We start from the raw sequence: 27,934 nt of genomic DNA, 5'->3' as shown, positions 1-27,934 counted from the left end.
AATATGCTTATGTCCTATATACTCTTCTATATGTGTGCTATATTCCACAATAAAAGAATTTAAAATAAATCCAAACGAACAAATAAAAAACATACACCCTTAAAAGACAGAGTAGCAGAGTGTGGCATTGAGATGATAATTTTAGAGCTGGAAGAGGCCTCCGAAATCATCCTGTCCAACCATTTCATTAAAGGAACTGAAACAGAGGCCAGAGAAGGTAAGTGACTTCCTCAAAGTGATTCAATTACAGAGCCTAAGTACTCCTCCCACAGACCCACCCTGTTTCCTACTATCTTCCAGAGTTACATCTCTCACCTGCACGCAACATAAAACTCACCTATGTTATAGCTTTTTTCCCTCCTAAATTTGAAATTTTTGTTGTGGGGAAATGAGATCAGGAGAGAAATCCTCTCCTCCACAGATACTGCAAACACTTAGAAAACCAGTCAAAATGTCTGTAACAGGAAAGAAAAAAATGTCTAGTAGTAGAGAAACAGTTCTGGGTCTGTTTTTTCTACTACTGGATATTTTGACTCGTTAATGAAGCTCTCCCACTTCTCTGTACCCCACAGTATGGCTGCTCCAACCTGCAGGCTGACTTTTGGGAAGGGTCTGAGAGCGGGTAAAAGAAAACTTCTGCTTCATTTTGTACGAGCACAAGGTCTCTTTTGGGAAGAGTGAGCTCTTCTGCCACCTTGTGACAGAGAACGAGAATAGCCCTCACAGCCTTTCCTACCCCTGCTCCAAGGTGGCAGCACTGTAACAGGGCATCCAGGAACTAATCTACAGAAAATTTCAGACGGAGAGACAGCAGGGGAACATGTCTGACACCACAAGGGAAAAGAGAACAATGCAATTACGTTAAGGAAATAGTAAGCAAAAACCATGAAGCCCAGGAAAGGCAGTGGAGCCCCTTTATTCTCTGCCCACCAGCCCTGCTAGGACAATCAGGCAACTGAGACAGTGCTGGTCTGGACCAATCAAGATTTGAGGCACTGATGTTACCTCTACTCGGCTGGCTTCACTTCTATCCTCCGTTCCATAGCCAAATGTCTTTCAAAGATGATCTACACTTCTTCACCTCCAATTCCCTCTCAGCCGCCTCCTACTTCCACCATGCCGCTGGAACTGCTCTTACAGAATTGTCAAATCCAGCGGACAGTTTGTCCAGTGGACAAATCCATTCCTTCCTTGAATCACCCTCCTTTCTTGGCTTCTAGAACATCCACTCTCCTGGTTTTCTTAGCTCAGATGCCACCTCCTGAGAGAAGTCTTCCCTGACCACCCTACTTAAAGTGGCCTCCGGGAATTCCCTGGTATTTCAGTGGTTAGTCTGCGCTTTCACTGCCGAGGGCCCGGGTTCAACCCCTGGTTGGGGAACTAAGATCCTGCAAACTGCCAAAATAATAATAATAATAAATAAAGTGTCCTCTGTCATTCCTCCTTCACCTCATCACCTGTTTGTTGCTTCATGATGATTGTCACAATCTTTAATTATCTTGTATGTGTATTTGTATATTATTTATTGTTAGTCCTCTGTACTATTTTATTTTCAACCATGTTTACTGTCTGCTTCCCATTGTTTCACATGAACTCACACTTGGCCTTGCTCACTGCTAGAATAGTGTCTGGCACACAGTAGGTGCATAATAAAGACTTGCAGAAGGGGCTTCCCTGGTGGCGCAATAGTTGAGAGTCCACCTGCCGATGCAGGGGACAAGGGTTCATGCCCCGGTCTGGGAAGATCCCGCATGCCGCGGAGCAGCTGGGCCCGTGAGCCATGGCCGCTGGGCCTGTGAGTCCGGAGCGGGAGAGGCCACAACAGTGAGAGGCCCGCGTACTACAAAAAAAAAAAAAAAAAAAGACTTGTAGAAGGAAGGAATGAAAGGCACTGTGGCTGCATGTTCAGCAGTTCCTCCCCTCCGTCCACATTTCAGGAAACATGTCCTTCAGTGACACCTCTGTCCTTTCTGTTTTCCCAAGATTTCTCTTCATGCTCAATTTAGCCAGATTTCAACCTGAATTAAAATGTCAGGAAAACAGGGTAGTATTTCAATTATGTTTTGACTCAGACCTCATGAAATATCCTATGGAAAGTCCCTTGAATCAAGCTCCCTTTACATCATTATCAGAGCGTCAGCCTCTAGAACCTTCTTACCCATAATCAAACTTATAATGGCTCCAATGGAGTAAGTACATTCACAGTGGGTAAAGAGACTTCAGAGGGTCTTAGTAGATCTTCATTATTGCTATGATCCCCCTAGCTATGCTATCACAAAGTCTACAATTTTAGAAAAATCTAAAGGATACAATTTTAGAAAAATCTTCTACAACAGTTATCTGTGTAGGAAAGCCTTCCCAAACTGCAGGCAGTATCACTCACCTAGTGTACTTAGCTCTTCCTCACAACCTCTCAGCCCAGTAGTCATAGGAACGTGGTCCACCTACACTCACTTCACTATTCGGGAGTGTGAAAATGTGCAAAACCAGACAGGTATGTCCGTACTAAGGTAAGTTTATGTTTATAACTGTGAAGGGATTCTAGAGATCGCTGGGTTGGAACGCTCCATTTACAGAGGGGAAAACTGCGATCCATAGAAGTCAAGAAGTTTTTCTCACTGTGCCGCACTTAACCACACAGGCTGAACTGAAAGCCAGTTCTGTTGATTCCTAGTCCAGCGCCCTCGCCAGTGTAACTCACTGACTCACTCAGTCCTAGTTTCCTGCTCTATTCTAGAAATCACTTTCCTTAATAGAAATCTCTCCATCTCTTTATGTCGGTGTGTGAATAGCCGTGCCTGTGTCAGTGAGCATGTATGCGAATGTCTACGTGTCTCTGCAAGTATTTGTAAAGCATATCACTGGGTGTTTATATCCTTTCTCCCGGGGAAAGCTCTAGGTAATTACAGCTCCTTACGTCGGCACCAGCGGTGAAGTCAGGTGAAGATCTTCTGAATCAATCATTAACAAACAAACTTGGTCCTGTCTCCTGTCAGGAAATGTGGCAAAATAATTAGGGTGGAACCAGACTCTCCCAGGGTCAAACTTGGTTCCAGGCAGTGCAAGAATTTAGAGACGAGGCTATAGGTGGCTGTGACAGACCAGCAGTGTACTGTCTCTACAAGGAGAATGTGCCCAAGCTAACACGGATACCGTCTTGGTTTTCAGCCTAATCATTACATCCTATGATGCTAAGAAGAAAGGTTAAGTACTTCTCTAGCCTAGTATTCTGGGAAATCCAAAGAGAAGCCTAGAAAGTGTTTAGGGGTCTATTCCGCCAGATAGAGATACAGCCAATACTTAGCAGATGATGCTTTCTCCATGTTATTCAACTCAGAGAGAGAGCTGTTTCCTGGTAAGAAGTCTTCAGAGAGTGTGACGCATTCTTCCATTTTGTTAACGTAACTAACATTAAAATTGCTTTCACTGTTAGATGGCTTTCTTTCCTGCAAAGTACTGTCAGAGTTTCAGTATTGTCATCACCTAAGACTCCTAAATTCATAACCCCTCATAAGATGTTGTCTTCCTTTTTAAAGGCATTACATCAAAATAGATGGGGATGCTCGTGGGTGGGAAGAGCTGAGAAAGGGTAGTGTGAGGGTGGAATGGCACCGCTTGCTGCTCTTTGATAACTGTTTATTTAAGACATGATTGGGCTTCCCTGGTGGCGCAGTGGTTGAGAGTCCGCCTGCCGATGCAGGGGACACGGGTTCGTGCCCCGGTCCGGGAAGATCCCACATGCCACGGAGTGGCTGGGCCCGTGAGCCATGGCCGCTGAGCCTGCGCGTCCGGACCCTGTGCTCCGCAACGGGAGAGGCCACAACAGTGAGAGGCCCGCGTACCGCAAAAAAAAAAAAAAGACATGATTTTTCAAAGTGTCCTAAACAGTTCATCTCTAAAATTAGCTGACCAAAGTTATTAGCTGACCAAACAGCATAAGGTGCAGCAGTAACAAATTTAACAAATGAAGAAAACTCACAACACCCTGTGAGTTATGTGCCAAAAAGCATAAATAACTATAACCTATCATTTAACCTATCATTCTATGGGAACCTGGAAAGATATCTTGTCCAACGATACACTTATTAAACTTTCAAAAGTTTTAATACAAGAAGGTAGATAAAACAGGAAGGAGAAGAGATAATAGGCAGTGTTTGAAGGAATGGGTTGGTTAGTCTTTCATTAACTTAGTTAACTCTTTTACCTTCTTTTTCCCTAAGGATAATAGACTGGTGCCCAGTTTTCTTTGTACTAGGCTAACTCCCACTTACGTAAATCTTGAAGTCCTTTTGAGGGAATGTCTGATCTCCCCAAGTGCAAGTTTTATAAGAAGGAACTGCATTCTTCTGTATCTCCCTCTCCAGTGCCCGGAATTCTCAAGCAGAAGTACCCAGTCAACCCTGACCTTTTTTTTCCCCCAGAACTCAGAGACAGCAGCTGCCAGGTGGAACTGCTGCCTGGTCTCTTCCTCTCAAAGGGCTATGCTAATGCAAGGTAGGGAATGGACCCTTGAAAAATCGTTTTGCCATTCCTGAACAGTTTTACCTTTAAAAGATGCTTGTCTCCCCCAATCCGAGCCCAGATCTCAAATATCCTGTTTAAAAGCTATGTATCCCCCTGTGAGGCTTTCTGGAAACCCATTTTTATCTTGTGTTTTTAAAAAAATGTATTTATTTATTTGGTTGCGCCAGGTCTTAGTTGTGGCAGGCGGGCTCCTTAGTTGCGGCTTGCAGGCTCCTTGGTTGTGGCATGTGAATTCTTAGTTGTGTCATGCATGTGGGATCTAGTTCCCTGACCAGGGATCGAACCCGGACCCCCTGCATTCGGAGCACGGAGTCTTATCCACTACGCCACCAGGGAAGTCCCTGGAAACCCATTTTTAAATGAACTGCTATTGACTCACAGACTTAGAGAACGAACTTACGGTTACCAGGGGAGAAGGGTGTGTGTGGGGGGGGGAGGGATAGTTAGGGAGTTTGGGGCTGACATGTACACATTGCTAGATTAAAAACGGATAACCAGGCTTCCCTGGTGACACAGTGGTTAAGAATCCGCCTGCCAATGCAGGGGACACGGGTTCAAGCCCTGGTCCAGGAAGATCCCACATGCCACAGAGCAACTCAGCCCATGCACCACAGCTACTGAGCCTGCACTCTAGAGCCCGCGAGCCACAACTACTGAGCCCGCGTGCTTCAACTACTGAAGAGCCCACGCTCCGCAACAAGAGAAGCGAAAGCCACGACAATAAGAAGCCCTCACACCGCAACGAACAGTAGCCCCCACTCAATGCAACTAGAGAAAGCCCGCATGCAGCAGCAAAGACCCAATGCAGCCAAAAATAAATAAATTGATTAACTGAAACAAAAAGTTCTTCAAAAAACAAAAAAGAATGGATAACCAAAAGGACCTACTGTATAGCACAGGGAACTCTGCTCAGTATTCTGTAACAATCTAATTGGGAAAAGAATTTGAAAAAGAATAGATACATGTAACAAAAAATAAAATGTTCACTTATACAATATTAATTAATTAATTAATTAACTGTTGTTACCTAAGCCGTGGCTGCATAAATCAAAGAGACGGGGTGAGGAAAGAGAAGGAGGCGGCACTCAAGCGGCTCTGCGTTAGAAAAAACAACCTAGGAGCATCTCTCTGGGCTGCATTTACTGCAGTCACCAATCTTCATGGGACCCACGGCAGGAAGGGGGAAGGGCAGGGCTTGTATATTTAGTACATAGAAACATGCTGAGGAAGAACTGAAGGAAAAAGAGAAGAAAGTACAGCAGTGGGCCATGAACAGAAGTGGGCTGGCTGGGCACCATTCAGATTAAGAACTGGCTTCATTTTCCTACCTGGCTTTTCTCCTTCCAGAAGCTCGGACAGAAGCCAAATCGCCCACATTCATCCTAAATCAGGCTGTGGCTACCTTGCAGTGTCTTGGTTCTAGGAGCAAAGTGAAAGTCAACCTTGTATATTTGGAAAAAAGGCGAAAGGTCAAGCACACTCAGAAGAACCTGAGAGTCGTGCTGTTCCCCGCAGAAACAGCACTGCCCCCCACCGAGCTGTCACCTAACCCTCACATCCAAGGTTCAGATTGGATCCCTTGTGACAGGCAAAGGTGACCTTGGAAAATGCGATGGAGGTAGGCGCTGCCTTCTGGCTGACGTCCTTGGAGGCAGGTAGAGCTTAATGGCAGCTAAAGCCTCAAGGAAATGGATTAGCCTCTCTCTCTTTAGGCAAATCTATGTAAATTTTTAAAATGTCATTTTAGTGCATGGATTAGGCTCTTTGGAATTTGATTAGTATGAACTGATTCCTATGGTCTGTTTACCCCATGAGAAACTGTGGCATACAAGAGAAATAACATCAAACAAGTGTTTATTTCTCCAATGCTCAGTTTCCATAGCTACAGATGAGAGATTTGACAAGATGATCTAATTTCTAGATATGTAAGCCCAACATCAATATGTAAGGCCTCTCAAATAGCCCTTTCAACCTGCTAGTATTATTACAGAATAATCTCTAAAGGAGATTTCCACTTAAATATAATGTACCTAATGTTCCCCATTTAAAATGAATTATTTTGCAATAAAGCATCATCCCCTAAATTATCCATTTCATAACTTTGCATTTCTTGTAGACCTCCTTAAAGTGGGGGAATTCTTGCTCAAATATTCTTAGCCAAAGAAAAGCTAATATTGCAATTCCATCAGCACTGGGAATAGACTGCTTGTATTTACAAACTTGCTCCACCTTAATACTCAGTTACCTAGCAGATGAGACCTAAGAGATGAGCTGCCAACAGGGATGGACATTAATTTAGAAGCTGGGCAGAACTGGAACTACACTGACGGATGAAAAGCCTATTAAGTAGATTTTGAAACAGTGGCTCCCAGGAGGTGGGAAGACATGCCGCACTGAAATCCCATTATCCCTGTGGCTAGAGGGCACAGTTCCTCTATGCAGAGACAGGATCTCTAGGTTTTTCCTCCTCTTTCAATCATAATATCACTCAGTTTGCAAAGTGTTTCTCACACCTGCTTTCTCATTTTTGTTTCCGATCTTCACATCACTCCTGTGAAATAGGTAGACCAAGAATTATTTTATTATAACCATCCTGCTGATAAGGAAACCAAAACTCAGAGAACTTATATGTTACTTTTCCAAAGTGAGATTTATCTTCATCTCATCTGACGCAGAAACACATATGCTGTCACTTCAGAGAACTGACTGGCACTATGCTGAAAAAAATGCCGCATAATTCTCTTGTTTTTCCTTTCGAGCTTGTTGGCTCTTTGTCTCTGCTTACCTTTGCCAACACTGTCTTCCTGATTAAACAAATCAAGGACTACTTCCCCTATAATTTGTGTACAGTACCTGGTACTGTGCCCACTGGCCTCTGAGGTAAAGAACTGTCATTTTCACACAGACTTAAGACCTGGGAGAATAATTCAGAAAAGTCAAGTAGGACGTACAGATCTCAATTTAATAGGCAATGACAGGAGGCCATTAAAAATAGAATAGGAACCACTGTCGGAACTGGATTAGATCAATTCGGGAGGCAGGTGAAGGTGGTTCCAGACCACAGCCAGCATCCGTCCGCACCCCATCTTTTCCACAGCTGTTTGAGTCACCATCATCTCTCATTTGGATTCTGCGAGAGCCTCCTAACAGGTTACTCTGCTTCTCCCAGGCCCCCCACTACAGTCTGTTTCCAACTCAGCAACCCACTGATCCTTTAAAAACAAAGCCATCCGGTCACTTCTCTGCGCAAAAACTTGCAACGGATCCCCACTTCAAGCAGAACAAAAACCAAAGTCCTCAAACTGGCCTACAAGGCCCTAAGTGATATGGACCCATTTCCTTCAGAAACTCCCTCATCTCCTATGACTGTCGCCTTGCTCACTCCACTGCAATCTCTCTGGCCTCCGTGCTCTTCCTCTAAGACGAAAACATGCCAGACACACTCTGCCCCAGGGCTTTTACACTGTTCCCTCTGCCTAGTTCCCCAGCATCTGCCTGGCTAATCCCCTCACCTCCTTCAAGTCTCAGCTCAATTCTCATCTTCTCAATGAAACCAGCCTATCCTGTAGGTCGCCCAACCACTGCCCACCCGCACCCCTCCGACTGCCCCCTTACCTTTCTCTACTTTGTTTCTTTTCGTAGCACTTATCCCCTTCTAACAAACCATAAAACTTACTGTACTTATTGTCTGCTTCCCCCAGTCCCCCCTCAGCCCTCCTTCCTCCTTGCTTGTTCCCATGGTAGAGGGTACCCAGCTGATATATCCAAAGTACGGAAGCAGTCCCTGGCACATACTAGATATTCATTTTTAAATATTTGCTGAAAGAATGAAATTGAGGGGACATGAAGCTGGGAGGTCTCCCCTTCTTCCAGCTCCCCCTTTCCCCAAACCTCTCTCAAAGTCGTTGACTTAGACTCCACTAGACAGACCTGCCGCAGTCATTAAGGCAAATTATGCTACTTCATGTTCTTCCTTGGACTTTGGAGCCATCTTTTTTAAAGAAGGAAACTTTCAGTGGTGCTACACCCTCCATCCTTATTATCGTTATGCCCTTACGAGTATGGCCATACTCCTTCACTCTGAACGTACATTAGTCAAAGGCGCCATGGGAATTTAATCCATATCTTATTAGTATCTCTATCCTCATTTATTCTTTGGCATTATTAAGGCCCACAATTTAAACCTATAGACAGATTGATGGGGCCACAGTTAGAAGTTCATATCAGCTGGGTAGAGCTAGGGTTTTGTCAGGTAAAATCAAAGGCAGGATAAAGTTTTCTCAGTTGTCCTTTCATTGTTTCTTTCTTGTTTTATAGCTTTTTTACCAGGGATCTCCCAGTGTAAGGTCTACCCAGTGATGGGGGCTTCATCAGAGACTTTTCCCACCACTACCACCTTCGTAACTCCTGGGAAAAAAGGAGAGAAAACTACAAGGATTGATGATTTTTCTAGTCCTCTGAAACAAGGTACAGAATAAGTAGAGGTAAGACAAGAACGGAAAGAAAAAGAAACATTTTCAGTCCCAACACCTGCCCGGGTCTCCTAGGATTTTCCTGGAGGTTGAGAAGTTACACAGTTTGCATTAGAAAATCACTCCATTTCTTATGGAAAAAAAATCAGCTTCTCTATAAAGAAGGTCCCAGAAATGTTTGTAGCTTGACACTATTAATAATCCTTCACCTCCACACAAGTTGAGCTCACCCTGTAGCCAGATTCGGGGACAGCATAAAGGGTATTGGTGTGGTGGGTAATTCCAGCCATCATGTGAATAGAGAGGCGACATTTAAACTCTAAGCACTCGTTACAGTTATGACAACAACCAAGAAGCATGTTTTCATCTGCATTGTTTTTACAAAGAGCCCTCCCTAAATTGGCCAGGACTCAAATTCTGTAAGATTTCAGTTTGGGTTACATCCCAGTTCCAACAGGAGAAACGTAAATAGGAGATTAGTATTAACAAGATGCATATGAGCCATTTGTCCCCAAATTTGGCTTATGACCCAAAAACAATGGCAATTTACCTCTGTCCCTCATATGCCCCACTAAATTGAGAAGAGCACAGGAAATGTGATTTGCTAATCCCATACAGTATGTGTGTTGAGGCACAAGGACAGAGACCCTGAGAGGGCTGCTGGTGACAGACTCCCTCGCGTAACTTTTCTTTCCATGAAAGCAGTGCAAGAATCAATCCTACTTGATCATGGAAAAATTCCAAATCCTAGTAAAGGTGACTCTGGGAAGAGACTGCAAAGGAGGTTAGAGCAGAGCCCATGATGCCTACTCCACTCCTGACTCTGAACTGGAAATTCAGCCTCTGTCTCTGAATCAGGCTGGGCCCCTATTCGTCTTGTGAGCCAGGAGACCTTCAAGTCAAAAGGTCAATCTTTTCCTTCTCTCAAGTTCTCTTTTCTCCCTTTTCTATTCCTCTCTCTCTTTTTAGACACAGATGAGGACCTAGAGAAGAGGCAGAAATGGAGCATCGTGGTCAAATTTCTGATTGCAGTCACCTTGTTGTTCAGGGGAATTGCCATTATAGTGTTCATCATTTTTGAAGTCCCATGCCCTGTAAGTTTGCTGATGTACTGGGTCCTTGGGCTTGATCTATAATAGACCTCCTTCTGTCCCAGAGGCAGGCTGGCATAATGAGAAAAGCACAGACTTTGGAGTCTGGACACACCTGCCACTCTACACTCACTAGCTGAGTGGCTTTGAGAAAGTTGTTTGCCTTCTCCAACTGCAGCTGCCTCATCTTTAAAATGGGACTAATGATATTTGCCTCTCATGGTGGTTATGAAGTTTAATGGAGATTCTGTGGGAAAGGCTCCTGGCACGTAGAGGTGCTTGCTAAATGCAAGTTCCTTTCCTCTGCTGTACTTGTGCATTCTCTAGGGAGGATAGAGCCAATAGGAATGTATATTTTCTTTTTCCTTAGAAGAGATGATTTTCAGGAATTCTTTGGAGGTCCAGTGCTTAGGACTCCATGCTTTCACTGCCAGGCCCGGGTTCGATCCCTGGCTGGGGAACTAAGATCCCATAAGTCGTGTGGCACAGCCAAAAAAAACAAGAGAGATGATTTTCTTTAAATGGCCTGATGTGAGGTTTGGAAGATAATCAGATGCACAGCAGCCACCTGAAGTTAATACCGGGTCATTTTCTCCCTTCAGAGTCAATGCCTAGGAGCCAGAGAGCTATGCCAATGCCAGAGGTTGTGGAGAAGGCAAAGAAAGGAAGGCCAGCAACCTGGTGTAGCTGAATCCCAGACTGACTCTCAGCCCAAAAAGGAAAGTGTTCTCTGTATGGCTATTGTCATTTGCCTAGAGAAAATGGGGTTAATATATAAATCCTGGGAGACAGGAAGCTGCTTGAATTATGCAGCAAATGTGGGTAATTCTTTTATGTGTCAGGAAATGGGCAGGTATTTGTACTACTGTTTTCTTAACATCTGCAGGGTCATAATACAATAGGGTACTTATTGAAAATAGCTATTTATGGGCATCAGATATAATAAATCAGAATGGCTAGAGTGGGACCAGGAATCTTATTTTTAAGATTTTTTTTCACTGGACCACCAGAGAAGTGGTTTTTTTTTTAGATTTTTAACAAGCTCCCTAAGTAGAGGTGGTTTTACTGTGAAATTAATGAAGCTTAAACTCAGGACCCACGGGACCTGCACAAAGGCTTTGAATCCAATTTTGTATTTTTAAAATCTGTATTCTTTTTCTTTAAAAAGGGTCCCTGAAATTGTAAGAGCTTCAGAGCCCACAACCTATGTCTCCATCCCTGCCCCTGGGTAACTCTGACATACAACACAGTTCAGGAACCACCACACTTGAACACAGCCTGAATACTTGGCAAAGCACCTTCTTTCTTCCCTGCCCTGGGGTTTCCTGGCAGGATTATAAATCCATATTGCACTTTAGTGTGTAAGTCAGACACCACACCACCGGCTCAGCATGGCTGCTGTAAATAGTTTTCCCACCAGGAATGGACTCAGCCTTTGACTACAAGAAAGTGATGGGTACCTTCTCTACATCTAAAAACCCACTGAAACAAAGAGATGAGGTCTCCAATACTTTTTTAAATTAAAGAAGGTGGCCACTTTTGTAGAATTACAGCACTGAGAATGGGTCTCAAAGATTATATAGTCCAGGATGGGACACACTCTTTAGTTCCATGTCAACCGCACATATCAATAATCAAGTAGAGGACTTCCCTGGTGGCGCAGTGGTTAAGAATCCGCCTGCCAATGGAGGGGACATGGGTTCAATCCCTGGTCTTGGAAGATCCCACATGCCGCAGAACAACTAAGCCTGTGCGCCACAACTACTGAGCCTGCGCTCTAGAGCCCGTGAGCCACAACTACTGAGCCCATGTGCTGCAGCTCCTGAAGCCTACGCACCTAGAGCCATGCTCCACAACAAGAGAAGGCACCACAATGAGAAGCCGCGCACCGCAACTAAGAGTAGCCCCCATTCACCGCAACTAGAGAGAGCCCGTGTGCAGCAACGAAGACCCAATGCAGCCAAAAAATAATAATGATAATAATAATCAAGCATAGTGCAACTAGAAGATGAATACATTCCAGAGGTCTAGTGCACAGCATAGAGATTATAGTCACCATATTGTATACTTCAAAATTGCTAAGAGACTAGATCTTATACATTCTCACCACAAAAAAGCAATGATAATTATGTGACGTGATGGGATGTTAGCTAAAGCTACCGTGGTAATCACACTGCAATTTACAAATGCATCAAATCAACACGCTGGACACCTTAAACTTACACAATGTTATATGAAAATTAAATCTCAATTAAAAAAAATCAAGCATGGGGCTTCCCTGGTGGCGCAGTGGTTGAGAATCTGCCTGCCAATGCAGGGGACACGGGTTCGAGCCCTGGTCTGGGAAGATCCTACATGCCGCAGAGCAACTAGGCCCGTGAGGCACAACTACTGAGCCTGTGCGTCTGGAGCCTGTGCTCCGCAACAAGAGAGGCCGTGATAGTGAAAGGCCCGCGCACCGCGATGAAGAGTGGCCCCCGCTTGCCGCAACTAGAGAAAACCCTCACACAGAAACGAAGACCCAACACAGCCAAAAATAAATAAATAAATAAATATTTAAAAAAAAAAAAAAATCAAGCATGGCACTCTTTCCACCCAGGCATGGCATCAATCTTTTTTATCACAGTGCTTTAGGTATCCAATGCCAACTTATTTGTCATCTCTGGTCTAGGTTAATATTTTCTATAATCCTGTTTCTGCTAATGTTAGATGATGAGCCCAGGTAAATCAGTATAATTCTATAATTTAGTGTATTTTTAGTTCTTTAATCCAATCAACATTATCATTTCTACTGAACATTGAAAGAAATAGGCCTGAAGGGGACTAAAAAGTCTAGTCCAGAATTAGAAGAAGCCACGTAACAGCAACTCTGATTGAATTTCTCCCATGAACAAAATAAGATACTAAACGATAAAGGAATTAATTTTAAAAAAGAAATTTTATACCCACTGCCTCATTTGAGCCTCATAAAAATCCTGGGAAGTAGCTAGGGTGGGTATCTACATCTTACTGATACTTAAACTAAGGCTTAGAAAGGTTATTGACTTTCCCATGGTCACACACCTAGTGGAAACAGAACTAAAATTCAGGTCTTTTAATTCCTATACTGGATTTATTGGCATATTCATCTCTTCCACAAAATTTTACTGAAAGCCTTGAACTGAAGTTCCCTGCCTTCAAGAGGCTTAGAGTCTATGTTCATAAACAGTTAAGCATTTAGAAAGTACATACAAAATCAGGTGGGGCACAGTATAATGAGAGTGGAATGGGATTAGTAAAAAATATTTGGTCCACATTGACCCAGATCTTTGCCCCTTCTCAAACAGAGTGAGATTGTTTGGGCCTGATTCCAGGAATGAAGTCGAATCCCTGTGCATCTGGGATCCAAAGTAGCTGCACATCCAGGGCCCTTTCCATTCAAGGCAAATCGGTCAAACAAGGGGTGGCTGGGCTGTTTATTAGGAGGTTATTGGTTTCAACAAACTGTAGGTTCTCATACATAAGTGCACTTTGCTGATACTTTCGCAGTGTAAAGCACAATAAATTTTCCTAGAATCGATGGGTAACAAAGGCGAAATGGTGTGCACAGGGTTTAGTACTAAGCTATCTCTTTGTTGGTACATTAAGAAAGACCCATTTGCATCCTTCTTTATCTTTCATATTTCCTTTCAATCTCTAGGTTGGACAAGATGCTCCCAAATCATCAAGCCCCAAGAAAGCTGCAGAGATCACTGTGGTCCATGAGACATACTTCTGAAAAGTTCTGCTCTGCCTCACACACTGAATGAAAGATACTACATTGTCTTCTCCCTACTATTAATCAGTATGGGCAGATTCTTGCTAATCCTACCCTCGTATCTTCAGCAGGGACATTACGATCAGACAGTAATGCCAGGCCAATGAGGGGGAAGCCTGGGCTCCAGAGTTACTCTCATGCCTTTGCTACTGACTTAGCCACAAGCCTCTGAAATTCACTTGGTAATCCCACAAAAAATGGATATTTTTTTCACCCCATCAAATGAAAACAAAAAAAGTCTTCCCTCTGAGCACTATGAATGGACCCATTACTCTCTTTGACAAAAGGTTTAAACACAGCCTCCAAGGAACTGAGCAAAGCAGCCCTTGGTGTGGCACATTCACCAAGTCCTCGATTGTCCTCTCTGCTGACCTCACGCGCACTGGCTCTCAGCCAGCTGAGGGTGGGGCTCCTGTTTTCCCAGGCTGGCATTCATAGGGCTTTATGACTTAGCCTCTGCCACTATATGCAGCCCTCCACACACTGGGAAAGGGAACGTGACCCTAAGCGTTCCAAAAGTCCTCCTCGTGACTCATCCCCAAAGCACTTAGGGACTGCGTACAAATAGGATCCAGACTGGGAATTCCCTGGTGGTCTAGTAGTTAGGACTCGGCACTTTCACTGCTGTGGCCTGGGTTCAATCCCTGGTCGGGGAACTGAGATCCTGCAAGCTGTGCAGCACAGCCAAAAGACAAAAGCAAACAAGCAGAATCAAATAGGATCCAGACAAGGTCTGCTGATAATCCAGAATTCCTAAAGTTGGTCTGACATTATACCTTACCATCACAGTGAGCCGCAGACATTCTGAACAAGGATTCCAGAGCAACATGATTATGTGCTCCTTCTCACAGAGGCATGGCTCTAAGTCACGTCTGACTTACTTAAATGAGTTTGGTGAGAAAGTGAAACAGCTGCTTTTTATTTTAATACTCAGTGCAATATTTTACTGTATTTCTTAGCTGTGGTTTCTTCCTTTCCCTTACCTCAGCTAAGAGATAGTTTAAGAAAGGCTCAGTTTATAGAATTTATTATGAAATTAGATTTTTATTTATACATTGCAATTTTTCATAAAACTCAAAAAACTATGGATTACAATGCATATGACTTTTTACAATGAAACGAGACATCTACAATCTATTTTGTGTATCAAAGAATATTCTACTTGTTTTACCATTATAAATTGTCCTACTTGCGAAATTTTCTGAACATGTTAAGTAAAAAACTGTCAACTAATATATCAATACTTTCAATGTTAAGCTAATTGAGTATTACCTAACAATGAATTTTTGCAACAACTAATCTTTTTTTTAATTATTTATTTATTTTTTATTTTTGGCTGCATTGGGTCTTCATTGCGGTACACAGGCTTCTCACCATGGTGGCTTCTCGTTGCAGAGCATGGGCTCTAGGCATGCGGGCTCAGTAGTTGTGGCTTGTGGGCTCTAGAGCGCAGGCTCAGTAGCTGTGGCGCACGGGCTCAGTTGCTCCACGGCATGTGGGATCTTTCCAGACCAGGGCTTGAACCCATGTTTCCTGCATTGGAAGGCAGATTCTTAACCACTGTGCCACCAGGGAAGTCCCCAACTAATCTTACAAATTCAAAATTACTACTCAAACCTGTGTTCTAAAAACTGCATTTTGGAAATGTTTTTATTATGATGGTGGCATGAAACAGCTGACCTTGAAATAGAGCTTCAGTGAAAAAGGGACTGGCATGAGGGATACAAAGGGTGTTGTCCTGATTCTTTTCATGCGTCTGAAACCATTCCATTTCATTTTGGTGAAATGTGCCTATTCCTAAGTAATTGTTTTCTTAATTCTCTGGTAACAACAACAACATATACAAATCATATCCTCCTTTCTTTCACTTTAAGTACTGTCCAAAAAGGTACAACATCTAGCCTTAAGCCCTGATTTGATATTCAAGCTAACCCTAGAAGAGATGGAACCAAGCATGGATGATGATAATTTTCAAGGAAGCCCTAGAGATCCTCTAGGTGCCCTAAAGTTCCACAGAGCATGCTTTGAAAATATGTTAGGCGGAGAGGCAAGACCACTGAGGCTGGCATTTGAATAAATGAGTATCACCCTCCACTGATTCACAGCATCACCTCCAGTTTATCCTGCCATCTGTGGCTCAGTCTAACCATGAAATAGGGGGAAAAAAACCCGCTCCTCCTCAAGACCACTAGGGAGGATGATTAAAAACATTCCATACTTAAAGCTCTTGGTCTAAGACTGATACCTACATTCATCCCCACCTTCCCAGGCTTTATCCACCAGAGAATGTCGTTTCCTTTAGTCCAGAAACAGGAGATAAAACCTGTGGCAGAGTCTACACTCATTAGGTCTACTGCAAGAATATAATTTGGGTAACATGTACAGTGACCTTTCTTTATAGAGATTCACCAATGGAATGGAAATTGTTTATTTTGCTTTGGGGACTTGTTTCCCCAGCCAAAGCAAGGTCCCTTTGAGGATTTTCTGACTCCCTAATCAGTTAACAATTTTGAATATCGTATTCTCTTACCAGTGGAGATCTTTGAAAACTAAAAGATAAGAGAGAGAGCGGAAGAGAAGGGAGAACTCCCACGTGGACCTTGGGAAGTGACCTTTATTCTTTTTTTCCCTATAGGCATCCTCTGTATTTATTTATTTATTTATTCATTCATCTTTATTGGTGTATAAATGCTTTACAATGTTGTTAGTTTCTGCTGTACAACAAAGTGAATCAGCTACATGTATACATATATCCCCATAACCCCTCCCTCTTGAGCTTCCCTCCCACCTCCCTATCCCACCCCTCCAGGTCGTCACAAAGCATTGAGCTGATCTTCCTGTGCTATGCAGCAGCTTCCCACTAGCCATCCATTTTACATTTGGTAGTGTATATATGACAATGCTACTCTCTCACTTTGTCCCAGCTTGCCCCGCCTCGTGTCCTCAAGTCTGTTCTCTGCAGATCACTTCACAGCAGGGCACAATACTCCCTGTCACCACTATAGACTGAGCTATAGACTCAACTTGATAAAACGCCATTTCTATGGGGAGCCAATTATTCCTCTGGGAAGTGACTAGTCAGCAAGGTTTTTAACTGCAAATTCTTTCTCATTAAGTTACCACACATTGTGTTTCTGATTATTAAAGTACATCCTCATTATCAAAATGTTTAGAAAATACTGGAAAGTAAAAAGAATAAAAGAAAAAAATTATAGCTAATCCTTCTTCCCAGAGATAACCACTACTAACACTTTGATGCATCTCTTTACAGATTATAAATATATACACATATACATAAAAAGATACATATGTTACACAAACACCACCATACTCTTCATACCATTTTAAACCTGTCTCCCTCTCTTGGCTAATATATTACTACCATATTTCCAGTTAGCACAAGTATGAAGTTGTGTTTTTTTCAAGTCTTAGGCTGGAGAGGACTGAAAGTCATTCTACCTTTTTTAAGAGTCTGAGTCACCCCAGTACTTTTTGATAGGCCCAAAGATTAAAGGAGGTAGCTGCTTAGGGCAGAGAAAGCACATTCACAGACACCTGCAATTTAAACTTGTGATGGTATTGCAAAATGACATTCAGTAAATAGTTGTACTTGTGCATGTGTTAAAAGCATGACTTTATTCAAAGGAAGCACTTAAAATACACAATTTTATATTTCTGTTTTGCCATTTCTTCATTTTTTAAGATCTACCTGTGATTTCAACAATCAAAGTGACTGGGCTTCCCTGGTGGCGCGGTGGTTAGGAATCCACCTGCCAATGCAGGGGACACGGGTTCGAACCCTGGTCTGGGAAGATCCCACATGCCGTGGAGCAACTAAGCCCGCGAGCCACAACTACTGAGCCCATGTGCCTAGAGCCTGTGCTCCGCAACAAGAGAAGCATCGCAGTGAGAAGCCCGCGCACCACAACGAAGAGTAGCTCCTGCTCGCCGCAACTAGAGAAAGCCCGCACGCAGCAACGAAGACCCAACACAGCCAAAAATAAATAAATAAAATTAAAAAAAAAAAAAAGCAAAGTGACCTAGGCCTCTCTGGGTCTCTGACAGGCCTGAGCAGGCTGCCAGCAACCCTCTTTCTCTGCACACCCAGGCTAGTGCAAGGGGTTACTAACCAGAGAGGGACCTAAGGTGGTTCTAGCCCTACACGTTTTTCTCCCCACCCCTCCCTCCCTCTTATTTTGGAGACTCTTTAAGCACAGTCCAGTAGATTCTGACCTAGAGCACTTTTCCTACATTATGTCCCAAACTAGCCATTTTCCAAGGAAGAGTTGCTATGTGTACTTAGGACTAGCAGTCAGGAGCCCTTCTTTGTTTTGCCCTGTTCAGGTTGATGGTCTTACGGGCCTTCCTCCCCTTACACTCTGATCCTCCCCTCCTGCCTCCACTCTTCCCCTGCATTCTCAGAAAGGATTCCTTTCCCAGAGTTCACACCTGGCCCTCATGCTGCCTCAAGTTGCTCTTTTTATGTATACTTCCTAGTTCTTCTGCTTGAAGCCTGTTCTGTCTGTGTTAACTTTTACTTCTCTACATTACTTTGTATTCGACAAAGCACCATGCTCATAGTAGACATTCAAACAAATTACTGACGATGTCACACCACTAAATGGATAGCTGAGGGTAGCATAACTGACTTTCTAGAAGAAAATGAGGTAACCTTTACTTTTACATCAAAGTTGCTATTGGTTACCAGGTGCATGCAAACCAATGAGGGCCCAACCTGCAATTGTTGATAACACTTGAATTCATCTCTCTAGACTTATTCTTTTCTCTCACGTTTCTTTGTCTCTTCATCTTTCTCTTCCTTCTCCGTATTCCAATGCTTTTTTTTTCAACACTTTTCTTTTTCCTTTCCTTCTTTTTCTTTCCCCTTTTCACTGACCCGACTTGCCAGTGATCCAATACAAAAAATGTCTCTTAATCTGCACTCCTTGAATCCATGTCTATAGGACATAAATTTCAATCTCCAGAAGGCTTCTCACAGGCTGACCCTCCCTTGCTTGGTGCACCTCCGTCTGTAGTACAAAAACTTTCACCAGACTCTTATGAACTTGCGCCACCCAGTGGCTAAAGTTGCTAAAGTCATCCTCTGAAAAAAGCAGTGCATATAAATAATTAAATATAAACAAATGTGAAGCCTGTAATACTGCCCCAAAGGAAAAAAATAATTCATAGCAGCCAAATTCTGTCCTATTTTAAAGTCTATATTCTAATACTTGAACTAGGGTGGCAAAGAACATGTTTAGGGCTATAGTGTCATGGACTCCACAGAATAAGATGATGCCCACAAGACTCGCCAAGGACTTATTCAGGTCACTTCTGCTCCCTAATGTACTGGAAAAGAAGAATAAACAGCACAGGTTATAGGGTAAAGTCTTTATTGCTCTCTTGAGGAATCAAACATCCAACATGAGAGACACTATTTTGAAGACTTATAAACTATACATATAATATCAGCAGTTTATTTCTTCTACAATGAACTTTTTTTGGACATGTCTATGTCTAGGACATATGCCAAGGAGTAGAATTCATGGGTTGGAGGGTACATACACCATCAACTTTGCTAGACTGCATATAGTCCTCCAAATTGTTTGTAGCAAATACATTCTCACCAGCAGTAAAGAGAGTCCCTACAGATCCACCTCCTCCCTAACTTGGAAATCTCAGACTTTAAAATTTTTGCCAGTCTGATGGCTATGAAGTACTGTGTCATTGTAGTTCCTATGTGCATTTTCCTGCTTAATGGTGAGGTTGAGCATCTTTCTATATATCTATTTGCCTTCAGGTTTTCTCTTGCTTGCTTATAACCTCTCCCTTTTTTCTATTGTGTTGTTAGCCTTTTTTATTGAGTTGTAGAAGTCCTGTATTCCTGGCGATATTCCCGAATACTAATCTTCTGTCTTTGAAACATTTACTATCAAAAGTATATTTCTAATATAAAACGTATTCCTCAAAGCTGATTTACACATAAATAAACACCTGCCAGGCTCTGAAGCTCTGGGAGTGCCTTCTGGCTCCAAGATTCTGTTTTCATTTTGACTTCTATGGCTAAAAAGCTACTGGACTTATGTTTCAAAGTCCCAGGAAACTGAACCTATTCCTTAGAAGGACTTCAAGGACTCCCACCTTGAAGGACTCTGCTTTGTCAACACATATGTGACAAAATAAGGTAGCTGGGTTGTCAGCCTATTCCAACCCTATTCAATTCTTTATGGCAGGAAGAGAAATGAGCAGCTCTCAAAAAACTGCTAGTATCTGTTATTGTCTTATTCTGAAATTAAACCAGCTAAGTAATGCACAGGTTTAATTGCAGAGTGATTTATTCAGATATTGCTCTCCTAAGCATTTATAATGACTCCATGGTGTTGAAAAGAAGTGCAACCTGTAGCAATATCTAAACTCCTGGGCCTATTTTCCAGCTCTCCAGAATAAGCCATAAAGTACCTTTGCCTAACATATTTATTTGTCTAAAGGAGTGTCTAAAGCACAGGGAAGATGAACTTTGGCAGAACAGACAGCCCACGTGCCAGAGCAGCATCACATTAGAGATTTCTGTCTGGCCTCCTCTCCTTTCTGCTGTGGTATCACTGTTTACCCTTTTAGCTCCCTCCTTCCCATCTAAAGGAAATCACCTGATTCCCGAATCTATACCTTTCCATGAAATCCTTTCACTCCAACATACTCGTTCTTCCTGGTGGATTAATTTTAAGCCTTTTATCTCTAACTGCAGATAATAATAAGAGCTAACACATAATGCACATCTACTATGTACAGTAAGAATAAAAGTTTTGTCTCCTGCTAAAGTAACTCTGGGAAACAGGTAGGCCAGGGAGCATCTCACAGGTCTGAACTACCACAGCCCCTGAACCTGTCTCCCCGCCGCCACTCTCCTACCTTGCTTCAATCTGCACACAGTTCTCCACCCTTCAGCCAGAATGAGCTTTCGCCAGTGCACATTAGATCTCGTTACTCTTCTGCTAAAAAACATCAGTGACTTCCTACTGCTATCAGGACGAAACCCAAAATGCTTAATATGATTGCCAATGTTAATCAACTAAACCACAATAAAAAAAATTTTTAAAGACTGTCAAGGCCCTCGCTAGTCTAGCCTGCCCCCTCTCCAGTTTCATCTCTCCTCACTCTTCCCCTTACTCTAGCTTCAGCCAGAGTGGACTAGCTTCCTTCTTCCTTCTCTCAGGGTCTACACTGTCCCCTCTGCCTGGAACACTGTTTCCACTCCCTCATCCCACCCTCCCCTTCCTTCACTATTTGCCTATTTAACACCTACTCATCTTTCAGATATTCGCTCAAAAGAACCTCCTTAATAGATCCCCCCCTTAGGAATTCCCTGGCGGTCCAGTGGTTAGGACTCGGCACTTTCACTGCGGTGGCCAGGCTTCAATCCCTGATCAGGGAACTAAGATTCTGCAAGCCGTGGGGCACAGCCAAAAAAAGAAGAGTCCCCTTTGACCTCCCAGACTCCACCAGGATCCCCCATTATACCCTTTTATAGTGCACATTTCCTTCATGGTATTCATCTGTTTGTAATGTATTTCTGTGGCATTTGATTGACACCTCGCTTACAGAGGTAAGCTACATTGAGGACAAGGACCATGTCTGTCTTGCTTACATTTACATTATGTCCCTAAGCCTAGGGCTGTGTCTGACACTTAGAGGGACTTAGTAAATAACTGCCCTTAATGAAAGAAGAGACAGATGGGAGTTGAATTGGTTCTCTTCCCTGAACCTCTTTATTTCAAGGATCCCAGATACCAGAAATTTAGGACCTATCCTCTCTGTGTCCTTCCTTCTTTTTACCATGAGGCACCAGCCTGGCCTTCAGCTCACTTAACCCTCTGAAGTAGCTGTAATTATCTGCATTTTATAGAAGAGAAAACTGAGGATCAGAGACTTGCCCGAGGTCACAGGGCTAGGAAGTGGACACAGCTAGGATTCCACTATAGGTCACTGGCCTTAACCTCTATGCTCTTAACCACGACACATGAGCCCTGTCAATTTATATCCTTCATTGATATTTCTCTTGGGTGGCTGAACTCTTTCTTATCTATTTCTTTGTATTAGGAGGATTATTCTTTGTGATATGAGTTGCAAACATTTTTTTCCATTTTATATTTATGTTTGTTTTGTTTTGTTTTGTTTTTTGAGGTACGCGGGCCTCCCACTGTTGTGGCCTCTCTCGTTGCAGAGCACAGGCTCCGGACGCACAGGCTCAGTGGCCATGGCTCACAGGCCCACACGCTCCACGGCATGTGGGATCTTCCCGGACCGGGGCACGAACCCGTGTCCCCTGCATTGGCAGGTGGACTCTCAACCACTGCGCCACCAGGGAAGTCCTATATTTATGTTTTGACATTGCTTAAGATGTTATTTCACTCTGCAGAAATTTTGAGTGTTGTGTGGTCAAATTATTAACCTCTCCTTTTATGCCTTCTGTATTCTGAGTCATAGTTAGAAAGATTTTCCTTCCCCATGCCAAGATTATAAAGGAATTTTCTCATATTTTCTTTTAGTACTTTTATAGTTTTCAATTTTTATATTTTTATTTAAATATTTAATCCATTTGGAGTTTATCCTGGTGTGAGATATAGACCGACGTTTATTTTTTCCCCAGATGGTTATCTAATTGTCCACACCATTTATTGAGTAGTCCATCTTCATCATACACTAATTCCTATATGTATTTTGGTTTACTTCTGAACTTTCGCTCCTCTTCCACTAGTATGTAAGTCTATCCAAATGCTAGAGTAATTGGTACTTTTTCTTTTTTCCAATGAGCACTTTTTAACCTTTATCTTTGACTTCTCTGTAGTACTTGGCACTGTTGACGAATCCATTTTCCTTGATGTACTCTCAGTGCTATATTGTTAGATTACTGAGAAGGTGAATAAACATGTACTTAGGGCACTAGCAATCAGTGGCACCAAAATAATGATAATAAAGAAGATATAATCAAAGAGGTCACCACAGAAAAATCAGAACTTTGTTGGACTTCCCTTACACATATTTTATAGCTTATATTTTTTTTTAAGATTTATTTATTTATTTTGGCCATGCCACTCGGCTTGCGGGATCTTAGTTCCCCGACCAGGGATTGAACCCGGGGCCATAGCAGTGAAAGCACCAAGTCCTAACCACTGGACTGCCAGGGAACTCCCAATATTTTTATTTTAAATTACATGCGAAGCACTATATTTTCAGTTATTTAGGTCCTATAGGGTCTCAATGTTCTGTTGACTACTGCCCACCCCCATCTTTACTACCACTTCTGTCTCTTCAATCTACTTCTCCCTTTCTGGACTACGGGGTCTTCCTCCGTATCTTACCTGTTGTTGCCCTCCAAGTTTCCACTCTTCACCTTTCTTTTCTCTTTTTCCATTCAATGAGCTCAGGCAATCTCATCCTCTCCCACGGTTTCAAAATTCCGAGATTTGCGCTGACTTCCTAATCTGTGTCTCTGTCCCAGATCTCTCCTTTAGCTTTGAATCTCCCTACGGAATGTCACCTGTACAACCTGCAGACACCTCAAACTCCACGTATCCAGAACAAAACCTGCTCTTTTCTACTTTGTGTCTGCTCTTAGCCCTATGGTCCCTGTCTTGGTGACACCATCATCTACCCAGTCAACCAAGCTGGACATTGAGAACCATCTTTAATTCTACCACCTTAGTTACTCCCCTTCCCCCATTACTTTTTTTTTGGCCACACCGCGTGGCTTGCGGGATTTTAGTTCCCCAACCAGGGATCGAACCTAGGCCCTCAGCAGTGAGAGTGTGGAGCCCTAACCACTGGACCGCCAGGGATTTCCCCCCAATTACTTCTTAAACTGCTTAAATCCATTTATTTTTCCTCATTCCCCATTCCAACCATGTTAGCTCAAGCCTTCATCATCTCTTACTTGGACTTCTGAAACTCCTGGCCTTTCCTTTTGCCACTTATTAGTCCACATCACTGCCAGAGATAGGTCTAAAACCAGATTAGTGATATCACCACTCCCCAGCTCAAAATGCCTCACTGGCTCTCCATGGCCTCTGGAGTAACGTCCAAAGCCCGCTATGGTCTGACCTCTGTGTACCTTGTAGCTTCATGGACAGTGGCCCTCCTTTCTTGCTCTCTGTACTCCAGTCACACAGCCCAAACTGCATGCTATCTCATGCTTCTGACCTTTGAATAATTTGATCTCTCTGTTTGGAATTTCCTTCCCACTCTTCTCCAAGACTTAACTCATCACTTCCCAAAGACCTACCCCTTTATTCTCCCTAGAATTGGCCAGTCTCTTCTTGGAGCCCACAGTGTACCTAGCACACCTCTGTTACAGCACATATTACCTTGTATCGTAATTATCTGCAGGCCCATCTGTCTCCCCCGCTAGTCACTGAGCTTCTTTTTGAGGGCAGAGATTATTTGATTAGTCGTTGAATCCCTACTACCTCGGCCTACAGTAGGACTCAATAAATATTTATGGAATGAAGGAATAAACACATAAGAATGCTCTAGAAGTTTCAAATAAAAAGGTTTGCTCTGGAGGTTGACTTGTGGAAGGCTAGCAGTCTGTCTGTCAGAAGACCTCTCAGGCTGTTTTACAAGCTTAGAAACCCAAATTTTCCACGCATAGAGAATGGTCCCATTATTTAGGAGTAGATTCATACTAACCACGCTCATACGTAAAATTATCAACTTATTTATAATGAGAAATACAATAGTCACATGTATAGAAATAGTCTTCTGTACAACTATCCCAAACCTAAAGGTAGGCCTATATAGGAAGCTGCATTACTCCTGCATCATTGTTTAACCTGTGCACTCTCAATGAAGGAGGAAAAAAGAAAATTTTATTCTTGAGGAGCAAAAACAATCTTACTTTTTATGTAAAAAGTACAGATATACATACAGTACATAAACAGATATACAGCTAGCATATCTGTGGTCTTAAAAGTTCATCCGGGAAAGCAAATTAAGAAAAAAAAAGTCTAAAAAGGCTCTTTAGGGCTGGCAATAATGATAAAAAAAAAAAAAAAAGGTTGAGAAACACTAGTTTAACCTCTGTATGATTCTTTCTTAAGGAATTAGAACAAGTGGAGTTATTTCTAAAATTCAGATATCCAGTGGCATTAGGTTGATATAGTATCTCTATAATAGCCAATACTGGAGCGATTGTGCTTGAAATTCATTGGCTGAGCCTCTTCCTTGAATGGGCACAAGAAAGTCAGCTTCAACAGGCTCCAACTCTTCCATTACTAACTAACCCCGCCCTCTTGCAGGCTGACTCATTCTTCCTTTGGATGTGTATGCATACTCTGTATTTCTCAGGAGCCGTTCTATTTCCTAAAAAAACTTGACATATCTCTGCTGGGATCCATTAACTTCTGAGGTTGTATAAAGTTTAGAGGTTGGGGATAGAAGTTTGAATGACTACTATGCTGCCTGCTTACACTCTCTGAGCGTCAATTTCTGCATCAGTAAAATGGGAGTAACAACACCTCCCTTGAGGGATTTTTAAGGACTAAAATGAGAAAGTGTACACAAAGAGCCTTGCACAGTAGCTGTTTTTAGTGCCAAGTTGGGAGACAACACTGCTGTGTCATTTTGAAGAGTGTGTTCATGTGTGTGTGAGCGCATGATTAAATAGTAAAGGGCTTCAGAGAAAACTGCTGTCCTTGGCATGATTATAGATTCCAGAAAATTAGTAAAGTGAGTAAACACTAAAAAATGTGTTTGGCTGTGTAAAAATAACCAGTTACAGCCATTTATGTAAACAGCTTAACATTTAAGGCCTGATTATCATGCAGCACAATAACAATTACATATATCATTAAATATGCATCAGATTAACCTTGTCTAAGTTTTATTTGATTACAATAGCACTCTATAGAACAGTCTTACAGTTAATTGCTCATAATGCATAAGTCTGTTCACTATTTACATCAATTTAATGAGACAGAGCTCCTGAGCATGTCCTGCATTTGACGTAAGCCTGGATTATTCATCCTTGATCGCAACTGTGCATTTGCCCTATGACCTGTGAGATAATGTACACTCTCTTTAGTTTTGTATAGTGAGGAAGGTGCTAAAGAAGCAGGTAGCAAAAGAAAATTCTGTTTAATTTGGTGTTTTGGAAGCCTACAGGTTTCCAGTAGATAGTTCTTGGTTAAAATAATGAAAATATTCCAAAGCTGAGCACTGGCCAACCTAGCCTAGAACACTTCTAAGCAAGCCCCAAGGTCATACTCTGAAGCACTTCTAGAATTAACATTAAAACTACAATTATAATTCATTTGACTCCCACCATGAACTAGGTACTACACATACATCATCATATCCTTATAAAACTCCTATAAATTAGGTATTATTATTTTCATTTTACATATGAAGAGAAAAGAGACATAGAAAGATAATAGTTTGCTAAATTCTTGAAGGTAGTTAGGATTCAAATTCAGGAAAGGCTTCAAAGTACATGCTTTTTCAATTATATTAAACTGGGCCAGGTTTCTTACAATTCATATTTCAAACACTTACTAGGCACTTGTTGGTTGCAAAAGAGTATAGACTGCCTGTCATCAAATGATGCAAAATACTTTAGGAGCCTGTTTTGAAGGTCAAAAGGTAGAGGCCTCGTTCATCAGGCTGAAAGGCATGCAGCCAGGCTGCCTAGCAGGCATTTAAAATTTTCCTGATAAACAGGAGTCGCTCAGCAACAATACATTCCTGGTTCACCTAACTTTTAGATTCTACCCCAAGCCTGCTGTTTCAACAGACAGACATCCTGCGCTTTGTGGAGATCAAAAAGAAGTCAGTGAGGGTATTCTCTGGCAGTCCAGTGGTTAGGACTCGGCACTCTCACTGCCGGGGCCCGGGTTCAATCCCTGGTCGGGGAACTAAGATCCCACAAGCCGCACGGAGCAGCCAAAAAGAAGAAAGTCAGTAAGGTGAGGGTGAGGAAGAGGCAGAGGAGATGGGTAGCAAAGGGCTGGATTCATGAAAATTTGGCATAATGGCCATGGCATTACGAAAATCCTAATACTTGCTAACTTTTCACTTTGAATAGCCAGAGGGAGTTTATTAGTTACATTTGGACAGACCTGATTTTAATTCTGGCTGTACTACCTAGTAACTGAATGACTTAGGGCAAGTGGTTTTTACCTCTCGGAGCCTTGTTTTTCCTTATCTGTAAAATGGGATGCAGTAAGGTCCCTTGGCAGAATTCTTGCCCCTCTTGTTCATCTTTGAGATGTTTAGGGCCCTCTTACTTATGCAGAAGCACTCCAGTCAAGCCACTGTGTGGAGAGGTAGCTATATGTAGACCTTACATTTCCTTAAGTAGCTTAGCAAGAGTACTTCAACCCTTCCTCTGCAGACTGGTCATGGTTGAGGTTGATCAAGTTAAAAGAGCAATCTAGGAAACTCCTGGAAACAAAAGGATTGATTTCCTATCTCCTCTGACTAGGGTGGCCACAAAAGAAGAAAGATATGGGGGGCGGGGAGCAAATGGGGACAAGAGGATGCCAATGCTTCTGAATGCAAGAGACAGCAACAGAGGCTGAGGAGGCTGGAACCAGTCCTGAGCTGGGCCATGGTGGACCCAGGGCTTCTGTGAAAGTGCCTTAGTGTGTGAACTCAAAGGGCTGAGCCCTAAGAGCTGCAATCCTTGAGGCTCAGGCCTTTTGTGGCATGAAGTCCTCTCTACTGAGTGCATCACAGGAAACTCCTTGCCTTTAAGAGACCCTGCAATTGGCAAAGCAAAGGGCTCTGCTCCCAGACATAAATCTCTGGCTAATTTACATTGACTGGGGTTATCTTAGAGTTTAAAGGGGAGGAAGTTGAAACCTAGAAGGCATGGCTAGACTTTTAGACTTTTTGTTTTTATCTATTTGTATACCAAGGGGATTCCCTGGTGGCGCAGTGGTTAAGAATCCGCCTGCCAATGCAGGGGACATGGGTTCGATTCCCTGGTCCGGGAAGATCCCACATGTTGCAGAGCAAGTAAGCCCGTGTGCCACAACTACTGAGCCTGTGCTCTA

At 42.7% G+C, this 27,934-nt stretch overlaps 2 protein-coding genes across 3 annotated transcripts in view; one reads left to right on the top strand and one right to left on the bottom strand.

The window, feature by feature from the left end:
* Nucleotides 1-27,934, bottom strand: part of ACACA (acetyl-CoA carboxylase alpha) — a 272,141-nt gene that overhangs the window by 241,300 nt on the left and 2,907 nt on the right. The gene's annotated exons all lie outside the window — the stretch shown is intronic.
* C20H17orf78 (chromosome 20 C17orf78 homolog) lies at nt 133-14,810 on the top strand. The gene is given in 9 exon segments (XM_060290739.1): nt 133-217; nt 3,126-3,203; nt 4,422-4,478; nt 5,833-6,038; nt 6,040-6,118; nt 8,842-8,991; nt 9,966-10,090; nt 10,690-10,812; nt 13,767-14,810. Coding segments are annotated over 9 exon segments (981 nt in total). The 3' UTR covers nt 13,845-14,810.

The sequence above is a fragment of the Globicephala melas genome, chromosome 20 (assembly GCF_963455315.2).
Source record: "Globicephala melas chromosome 20, mGloMel1.2, whole genome shotgun sequence".
NCBI classification, from domain to species: domain Eukaryota; kingdom Metazoa; phylum Chordata; class Mammalia; order Artiodactyla; family Delphinidae; genus Globicephala; species Globicephala melas.
Note: the sequence above shows the minus strand (reverse complement) of the source record. Positions and strands in the feature narration are given on the sequence as shown.